General features: G+C 34.5%; 1 protein-coding gene across 3 annotated transcripts in view; it reads right to left on the bottom strand.

Annotated features, from left to right (window-relative positions):
• Positions 1 to 11,005, bottom strand: part of LOC149789438 (protein NEDD1-like) — an 80,713-nt gene that overhangs the window by 10,940 nt on the left and 58,768 nt on the right. For all 3 annotated transcript variants that reach the window (XM_089975531.1, XM_089975530.1, XM_089975532.1), the window contains 2 exons: positions 9,559 to 9,709; positions 3,466 to 3,896 (listed from right to left, as the gene is read on the bottom strand). In XM_089975531.1, coding sequence (XP_089831657.1) covers positions 3,466 to 3,896; positions 9,559 to 9,709 — 582 coding nt within the window. The remainder of the gene's footprint in view (positions 1 to 3,465; positions 3,897 to 9,558; positions 9,710 to 11,005) is intronic.

Below are 11,005 nucleotides of genomic sequence, written 5' to 3'. Positions count from 1 at the left end.
TCTCAACTTAAATGGCTCAGGAATTTCACTTTATCTGTGTATCCCCACAAGAAAAACACTTTTTAAAACCATTTTTTTAAAGGTCACAGGCCACCTATATTGTACAAACATCTGATTTTATTATAGTCATAAAAATCACATTTGTTATGTATGCACATGATACAAATGTTTAATTAGGCTTTTAAAAAAGTTATGACAGACAAAATGCTTTTGACAATTTTTATTTTTTGTAAAATAGAATAGGTTTATAAAAATTTAACAAATTTAAGCAAACTAAACTATCCTGATACTCTTTAAAAGAAAATAATCATACTTTGTAACATAAATATATAAGAGAGAAAACACAAACTGACATCTCTTGCTCATTCTAATTAAAATATTTACATACATTTAGTTTTTATGCTAAAAAAATATATGCATCTGCCCAACGACATTCTCAATTTAAGTCTTTCGGTCAAATTATCAATATTGATTTATAAAACAATAATACTTAACAGATAATATTCTACAGAATACATATACATTTTTGTAAGGGTAGCGTACATGAAATATTATAACAAACATATTTAATTTTAGGATTCAGGTTGTAACACTGCTGCATATAAAACACACTCGATTACACATACGAGAGAGACAGAGAGAGAGAGAGAGAGAGAAAAATAATGCTGAGCATTTTGTCAGTGATTAGTTGCTGCAATATGAATCTCTTACGAGTTAATTTTATTATTTTTATTTTTCAAGTTGATGTCTTAGTGTGTGTGCGCATAAACGAAAAGCTTGTCATTACAAGTCAATATTGTCAGTCATATTTGCTACATTATTCCATACAAATAAGAAAGGAAATAATTTTGTTTTGAATTTTTGCCCCCCCCCCCACCGCATGGTACAATAAAATAGATAAACAAACACTTATTTAAAAATAAAATAAAATAAACTAACCTTGCATTGTTATCATTTATTCCTTCTTTTTTAATCATGTGAAATTTATTAAAGAAAAAAATGTATCCACAAACTGTATATATAGCGGATGCTGGCTGACGTATGCATCCTTACTGCAGTATATATCACTTATGTCATGTAAACGAAACGGTAAAAGAAACAAGAATATCACCCGATTGCTTGACAGCACATGCCTTTCATGCATGATAAGTTATAAGGTGCAAACAGACCAAGATTGTGTTGCATCAAGGTTAATAGGGAAGCCTTACTTTGTTGCTTTGGTTTTCTTTTAAGTGTACCGATTTCTTTTCTTTTTTTAACAAAGCTGGCAGACATTGGGAAGCCAGTATTGATTCCTTTTTACCTGTATTAACAGGAATTTTGAAAATAAATTGAAAAATAATGGAACAGTTTTGAAAGCAACACAATCTAGTGCATCATGCACACACGTCGATATAATGCTGAACGGTAAATTAGTTTTCAAAAGTTTCATCTAAATGTTCCCTATTCATAGTTTACAGTTTAATTTTTTGACAACAAGAAGCATGTATTTCATCCTGCGGAGATAAATATATGTCATTTCTGGTTGGCATCCTCTATAGGTGGGAAATTGTAGCTAAGGGGAAGTATCAGCGTTTTATACTTCTATTTCGAGTAATTATGATTTCTTCTTTACACTTGATAATTTTTTTATTCTTTTTGTGCGAGTATAACTACTTTTAATCATGTAATGCAAATCTGATGTAAAAAGAAAAATGTTTGAGCATGGCTGGTGACCTTTAACATACGTAAATAAAAAATTTGGATTATTCCTTCATTTGTAGCTAAAGCATTTCTCCAACAATAAGCAACTAGCACTAACTGCACCTAGTAGACAAAAAATAATTTAAACTTGTTTTCCCATTAATTTCTCAAGAAATTAAACCATAACAAACATACCGATTTATTGTTCTTGTGTTTTCAGTCGACTTTTAGCTGGTAATTAATTTGATATTCATAGGTAATTTACAATAATGAAATTCATATTTAGATGAAACTCTGGATCCTTCAGCATATATTTCAGCAACCACTCATGATCTGCTCTCTCTCTATTCCATGACTTGAACCTATACTGTTTTGTCCAGTTTTTAAATATCCATGTAAATATATTAATATATGTGTAGTTAAGAATATCTTCACTAATAGTGGGGTTTTAATATTGATATGTGTGCTTTCAGTGGTCATGCCTGTTAAGGGAGCCAGGTTTTGACGATGATGCTTAACAAGAGTCACATTTTAGTATGAGAACTGGATCAGGTTTTAAAACAGTAACTGCGTATGACTAAGTTTATGCATGATAGGAGCCTTTATATTAGGAGCCACTTCGTGAAATCAACAATTTACATAATTGCTATGGAAGCCACACCAATGCTAGGAGTTGATCAAGACAAAATTCAAGCAGAAAAAGTTCCAAGAAAAGTTCTTACACAGTTTTATCAAACCTGGTTCAGCCGACTCGAGAAGAAAAGAAAAAAGGTTTTTAAACCAGGTTGCTATGAAAGCAACCACTATCACCAAGGGATTAATCCCAAACATAATTCTGGTCAACAATTACTTATAAAAAGACTAACGAAGTAAAGTCAAATTTGGCAAGGCTTCCATCTGGTTGTTAAGAAAGCCACATCAATGCTAGGGGAACCATCACAGACAAAAATCTGGTAGAACATGTCCTACGAATTATTCCTACCACTGCTCAGACAGATCTGCCAGAGCAAAAACAGAGAAACATTAAAATTCGGTCAAAACAGGCTCCAGCATACTAGACATGAAAATAACCATGTGGTGTAAACAGAAGCCACACCATTACATATAGAGTCATCCCATGCAAAATTCTGCGAGTATATACTCTAATTCAATTGATTCGGGAATTCTAGACAATGAAGATAGCTTTCCTACCTGGTTGCTAAAGAAACTACACCACTGCCAGAGATACCATTTCAGATAAGATCTTGTAATGCATGTCCTAAGAATTGTTCACATAAAGTTTAATTCAATTTTCTCAAAAGCTGCCAACCCATGCTTGATTCTGATACAGCATATCCCAAAAATCGTTTTTCTCAAGTGCAATAAAATTGGCTCAGCTGTTCTGGAGAAACTGAAAATTGGCTTTTCATAAGGTTACGGAGGTCACACCTATGCTTGAGGAACAATTCCAAACAATTTTAAGGATATCATCAGAAATAAATTTTATCAGTACTGGATTGGCTATTGTAAAAAGAAGTCAAAGTTGTTTCCCACCTGGCCACTATGGAAGACAATAGCGATTGTGACATCACCGGGAACACAATTTTGTTACAGCATGTCATGAGAATATTTCTACCAGGATTTAAATTAGCACAGTGGTTTTTGAGAAATTTAAGATAGCAATGCTGATGGATGCCACACAATGAATGCTGGGTGCAGGGCCATATGATAAATTCAGTCATGGTCTGGTGTGCATAAAAACTGGAACATTTATTATCTAACATGTCTGGATTTACATTGTACCTGTTGTATTTCAAACTGTCGAAGCATCTGTAGATGTAAATTCGTCATTTCCTTGTGAATTTGATCACGGAATTCTTCCATTTCCTCATGAATCAAGTTGCGCATAAACTGAGTCTGAAAGTTCTGTGGCTCAGATTTATCACTCATTTCCATGGACGCATCTTGCCTTTCCTCAAGGTGTAAAGACTGAGCATTAACGCCCTCTGGCGTCAGAGGTTTATGTGAGGACTTGCTCATTCCAGTTTCAACGATGCCACCTGCTACAGCCCCTGAGGATTCCTGCAGTTGGGACATAATAGGAGTGCTAAGATTGGTGCTGATCCCTCTATAATGAGGGACGTCATCTTTACCACCTCCCTCAGGGCTGCTTGGTATAGAACCAGATGAAGATGAACTGAGCCCTTGGTGATATGATCTTCTAACATCGGAATCTGGAAGCAGATAAGTATGAATATGCACATGGTTTTGAATATATGAATGATAACTCCTTTCAATGTATAGTTTCATTTAGCATTACTGTGAACAACCAATAATTAAAATGACAGACATCACAGTATTTCCCATTGGGCTATAAGATTTAGTTTCCAAAAGAACCCTTGGCATTAGAACTGGGGGTCCAATAAAACAAAATAATAAAGGGCAGCAACAAAAAGTGGTGTCAAATTCTGGGACATGTGACATTCAAATGAGTGTAAAGGGGAACACTACATGCCTCCTTGATTCAATTTCCTGCATTAAGAGAATGCCAAATGTATGAAAACTTGTAATCAGTAGGTTGAAGGTTTGGGGAAAGGGTGTGTATTTAATCAGCTACTGAATGGCTTGAGCAATGTACCCATTTTAAGCTAAAACTTTTAATTCTGAACAACTATTGCCCTTCTTTTAAGGTTGTTAGGTTGTTGTTCTTTATACTGTAGTGAAACTAGAAAAAAAAAGTGACTGTAAATTATATTGTTCTGAATGTTGAGGCGCCTATTTGACATGGTTCCCATGCTTTTCTAAAGATAAATTTCCTGGTCATTTCCAGGATGAAATTAATTTTTTCAAGGTTCACATATGATCATTACTGAATGGAATTAAAGAACATTTAAGATTATAAAACATGCATTTTCTAAATCTAAAGATTATAAAACATGCATTTTCTAAATCTAAAGATGGTTCTCTTTTAAGACTCTCCAGAACATCTACAACAGAAAAGATGATCATGTACAAAAAAAAAAACAAAATGTATCACACAAAACAAGTTTGATTATATTCCTTTAAAATGGCATATAAAGTCATTTCAATGTACAACATAAAAATTCTAACTATATTTTGCTGACCTGCATTATGTTGCTAAGTGGGAACAACATAATGAACATACATTAGTTTTGTTTCCTTTCATACCTTTAATTCTAAAAAGTTCTATATATATATATATGCATCTTATATAAAGTAAACATTTCCTATTACAGTATAAAAAAACAATAAATGCAAATAATTAGAATCTTGTCTTGCAACAAAGAGAGTTCAACCCTGAATTTATCTGTGCCAATAAAATCCCAAGCAAGATTTATCAAACATCCTAATCTCCTTAAGAAGATCTGGTCAAAAATCCATCATTTAAAAAACTTTTTCAAACAGGTTGATATAAATTTTGACAAAAGACCTTAAAAAATTATATACTGTTGCATAAACAAGGACTGAATTTTCTGTAAAATCAACTTGTCTTCTTGTAATTTGCTAGACCCCAAACCTGTACTGATACAGGGGCTCAAATAGTTTTTTAATATATAATACAAGGGACGACAATTTCTCATTTCAACTCTTGGAATACAAATTTGGATTAAAACGAATAGCAGTCCATTTTCTGGGTTTCCTCAATATTCCCACCCCATTTTTCATATTGAGGACATTTAGGTTTGGGTGTGGGGTCATTGCAATTGCATATTGAAAATTTGGAATTTGTGGTTGCAGTGTGGTAGTGACATATGGTAGTCGCTGACCAGCAGGCCTACAAAATTTAAACTTAGGTTATATCGACTTATACCTGCATGAAATCAATGGAAAAATTATTTATTTTCTCACTATGTCTTTATTTTGTCGAATGACTAGACCAAACTATGGCATTGATGAAACCTGACCCAGTACTCGCCATTTGCATTACTAGTCACTTCACAAATCTCAAACAATGACATCAGAAGTCAATTAGTCAAGTCATATCAACAAAAAACTCCATATTAATGTTGTTGTAGAGAAATTCAATAATATTAAATTAAAGTCAGATACGTTTTGTAAAAACCAGCAATCTGGCCAGTCTGATTTATCAAGTAGAGAGCACATGTCAACATAGTAGTCCCGTGATGCAACAAAACTCCAGAAGTTGTTCTCTGAATATATAAATATGGAAAACTTTGTGTTCTTTTGTTTTTGTATTTTGATTACAACCAGTACACAACTTTAACATTTGTTTATATTTTTTCTCAACAACATTTGAAAATGTGGGTTGCTAGATTTGTGTACACATGCGACTAGGAATGCAAATCGCAAATACCAGGTCACATTTCATCAACTCTGATTTTAATACTCACGGTTTCTGAGACAATAAGTAATTTTCATATCCATTTCATGTATGTATAACTCAATCTAACGTTTAAAGTTTGCAAGGCCATCTGGTAAGCGGCAACACTTTACCAACACAATGTCTGCCTCTTGTGATGCTAGAGTGGTTTTCATAGCTTCCACGAAAGGAAAGATATGGATATCAAGCTGACTTTGAAAATAAAAGTCTACTAGACAAATCTAATCCAACGAGTGTTTGGATTGACTCAGCATATATGTTTACTGCAAGCACCCTCTGAATGTTCTGGTTAGAACTCGATAAATGTAACTCACGATCAGTTTAGTTACGACTCAGTTACATGATTGTTTCAAGCATCATGTGGTGACGGAAATTCACTGGTTTTTCCCCCGACTTTCATCAATATTTACAAAAATCCAGGACTTTTCACGGTCTGGAAAAAATTATCATTTCTCCTGACTTTTTCCCAATTTCCTGGTAGAATGGGAACCCTGATTTGAACTATAAAAAGGCATATGTTTTGGTAAATTATGTTTCTCCAACAATACTTACCTGATTACATTATATTAGGATAACTTTCTTTGCTACCTCTGAATCCAGCCCTACCAGACAGACAGACAAATATAATTCTATGTATTATAAGTGAAGTCATTCTTATAGGTTAACTCCCCTTTCTGCCAGTTAGGTGGCTACCATTATATCCAGTTTATACTAGAATTTTACTTGAGTAACACCTTAATGTAGGTAAGTTCAATTTCCTCCAGATTGCAGGCCAGATGAGCAATTTTTAAAATCACACCCTATGAACTCTGGAACTCATCTTTCTGCAGATGCATGCTGGATACCATAAACTCATCTTTGTAGGATGGGTCTATATCTGATACCATCACTGATAATGGAACAATTCCCGATTTGTATTCAGCCTATAGATCACACTGGTCGTCAATGGCTAGATTATGATGCCCAGTCTCTATGGATCTGGATCAACTGGACAGTAAACACCAGTCTTGGTCGGTAAAAATTGGTAATTTTATGCTGAATTTAATAACAGTTAATAAACCCAACCTATGACATAAATGTTGTTTTGTGTTTTTCTTTTATGTTCTTTGTTTCATGATGTAAATAACCTTCCTAAAAAGAGCTTATATTAATGTCTACCTGAATTTATATTTTGTCTTACTGTATGATGAAATGTAGAACCAGGGGATTATGAATAGGACCAGTAGTATTTTCAGGTTACTGATCCTGTTGGCTTGTAGGATGTTTTACCACGTTTCATGCACTGGTTACGATCCTCTCCAGGATTAAAACTCCAAACTCCTTTTCAATCTGGACATCTTTGAAAGAAGCCAAGAGTGTATTTGGAGTTTGTCTCAACACAGATGGATTAGTGATAGTTTGTTCAAATCTTAGAAAAAGAGCATAGTCCGAAACCTCAGGTGGGTTGCCACTAGGCATCAGTGATGGCGCATCACTGATGATTGACAAAGGGCCTGGGGAAAGAGAAACTGTTCCTCTCTCCCCTCCCTGCCTGCCTGCAAAAACGGAGGCCTATGACTGCCTTAAATTAACTTGGTGATTAGAAGAAAAAAAGAAAAAAAACTGCTGTTATTGAGAACTGACACTCATTTAATAATTGTCCTTTATTTTATTTGTTCTCTAATCGTGTCATGCAGAGATTGTACTTAAAGTTAAAGGGCATCTCTCATGCATCTTGCTTTCCTACCCCCTCAATTCAATGCCCAAACAGAATGGAGAACCTGAAGGGAGGGAGTGTACAGAAAAACGGCAAGGATCATTGTTTGGCTAGATGAAAAATATGAACAAATACATAAAGTAGTCAGGAAGTGAACAAAATGTTCATGACAATGTCTGATATGTCATTCCAAATTTGTGCACTTTATCAACATCTAGGCAAAATATGTGTGGAGAAAATATATCTGAAAGTGACCTTTTATCATTAGGATGTGAAAATTGGATGCTAACTTACTAAAAAGAAGCTCCTGCATTACCGGGATCACAAAGTAATTTCTGCAATCTTGTTCAATAGCACCAAGGTTCTGAAGGATATCAGTTCATTATCATTGTCTACATCTACCATGGCATGTAGTTGGAATTAAACAAAGGTGGATAATGGAATTCGGATGAAGAAAAAAATCCTATCAATTTCCTCTATCAATGCCATGAACTAAATTCCATCCATTCCATTGTTGCATTTGCACGTTCTGCCATTTCTTTTTATCTCCTTCATCAACAGGAAATCAAGATGAAGTATCATCATTTTGCCCACAGGTTTTGCCATCAGCAGTGATCACATTATGGTATGCAAGTTTGCTAATAATTTCAAAAGAATGGTTGGTTGGGTCAATTGGTCAGCCAACTCTCCAGCTGCAGACAACAGAATCATGACCACTGTTGATGTATAAAATTTGTGCTGGCTATTTTTGTATCAACAGTTTGTGTGACATCTTCAGTTCACATATAATATGAGATCTTGGTACTTGCTCTGTCAACCATAGCAGACTATCAACGTAAAGAAATCAGCTATCTTCCATTTCGACATTCATAAGCTCGCTGCTTACAACACATTTCTGTTATGGCTGATCAGTGTAAGAGTTTGTTATAACCCTCCAGGAGACAATTAAATCAGTCCCCCCCCCCCCCGCATTAGTTTCTGCCAATACCCACAGTAGATCTCACTCATATTGATGCTTGTATTGAAACACTAAATCTATCCATGCATAGCTTGACTGAGATAACTGGCAAAATGGATGACCAAGACTTAATTTCACAAACCTTTATTTTGAAGTTTTGTGTTTTACAAAATAATAAACTGTGTATGTGGTACAATGAACAGCAGAAAAAACCAAATGATGTGTGATATTAACACCATTGGTTTTGAGTTGCACGACTAGATATTGTTGTGCGAGAAACCTGTGATCATGCAGCCTGGCAACATCTCTTATGTTCTGTCACTATTTATGCATCTGCATGGGGGTTGGAGAGGGCATCTTAAATAACACATAGCTCAAAAACTCTACATTAATGGATATGGTATATGTTACACTATTTTGCATCATCATGGGAGGTGGAGACGCGTTAATCTATGCAATAGAATGATGGCAATACTTATGAATATGTAAAAACATATGGACAGACATAAACAGTGCTATCACAATGATTACTACCTAGAACTTTAGTTAAGGCTTGAGAAATATCTAATCTAATGGCATTAAAATCTAACCAGGTAATCCACTTGCTTACAAACTTGCATATAAAATTTCATTAATGTATCTCTCAGTTGTTTTTGCTCAATTCTCAAATACATTAAAGGAGTGGTAAAAGAAGTGTATTTCCTTTAACAGCCTGAGATATCTAATTAGATAAATGATTAGTGACCATGATAAAAGGTGTGAAATTTCATGATCCTAAAACTGCTCGAAGTTTATTACTTTTTATGTTACTATATTTGTATCCATGATGCTAGATTTAAAATGTTTCTTTTTTTTTATTCAACCAACACTTATATTTACCTGTGGTTAACCCTGAAGGTGTGTAGGCTGTAGATGTTGTATACACAGCTGCAAGACTGGATGGTTTACTGTAAACAGGAAAGTTCTCCTCTCCATTACTAATACCATGGCTGCTGTAGAGACTTGGGCTTACATGTACTTGGTCAGAAAACTGGATTGGGGTAAAAACAATACCAATTCATTTAGTAATCCTCTCATGCATCTATCTATCCACTATCTGTTTATATTTACATATCTAGTGATTGTTCAATAATATAGCACACTATTCTGAATACATAGTATGCTCTATTTAGTGATATCCAAAACAAGTTTAGGCAAAATTATTTCTAAAGCCACCCATTTCTGTACAGTTTTTGTTGTAAATAGCTAAGTTCATTCCAGTGAGAGATAATTATGTGTATCATGTACAAACTAGTGTAACTAAATTACACACAGACGAACTGACAGGAATATGCTGGGGAGCAGGAGCTCCCCCACTGGCTTGTAAATAGAGGAGCCGGAAAAATTACAATATGATTACCCTAAACTCCTGAATATATGCTATTCTTTTCTTTCCCATTCCAAGCATCCAGTGCTCTGTTGAAATAAAAATCTACACCCTGTATTATTCTGTTGACAAGTTCATATACTAATCTATTTCAGATTGCAGTGTAAATGTTAGTTTTTTTCAGAGAAACATTTCACACAATTTGGGGAGACATGTGCATAGCAAGCTTTTTTTTCTAGTTACAACAACCACAACCTCTGAATTTTTACTTAAACATTTTCTTGTTCTTTTCATCGCATGCAAAGTCTTTGCTATTCTAATCATGAGAAACCCTATTGTTTCCATTAAATCAGATAAGCATCTACAGTATCAACATTCTTCAACTTGTCAACGACACATTCAGTATCCTGATCTGAATCATGGAGAACTTTAAAGTTGTCCATTACCAACTTATGACCAGCCATTTTCTTCAGCATACTTGAAAGGATTTCTGATCATGCTCAATCAGGCAGCATGAAAGACACATGGGAAGGACAAACAGACAAACGAAACACATAAGTGATCAAAACTGAAGCAGACGACCTTAAACTGAGCAAAACATGCCCACTTTTTTTTTTAAAGATTATTTGCTCATTTTTAGATTTTTTATTTGTGAAAGTTCAGATACATTGTGTCATTGCTAATTCAACAACATTCAATGGGTTAAACTAATTTAATTAATACTTACCTATCACTATTGCACTGTTAACCTATTCCAGGAGACAAGTTAACGTTAACACATCCAAGCAAACAAATTCCATCCTCCAATGCAGTAGGACTAATCTCTACTGTAAGCTGGTACAAGGTTGGGTCACTTTCTGTGCCATTAGTATCAGGCTTAGTGAAAAATTTGCCTTCGCTAAGGAAAAAGGTAGCATGAGACAACCAGAAGAAAGATCTCATAACATCCAAGAAAAGTGA

Source organism: Sinohyriopsis cumingii, chromosome 11 (genome assembly GCF_028554795.1).
Source record: "Sinohyriopsis cumingii isolate HCF-2022 chromosome 11, ASM2855479v2, whole genome shotgun sequence".
Classification (NCBI taxonomy): Eukaryota; Metazoa; Mollusca; class Bivalvia; order Unionida; family Unionidae; genus Sinohyriopsis; species Sinohyriopsis cumingii.
The sequence above is the reverse complement of the archived record's forward strand: the minus strand, read 5'-3'. Positions and strand labels throughout refer to the sequence as shown.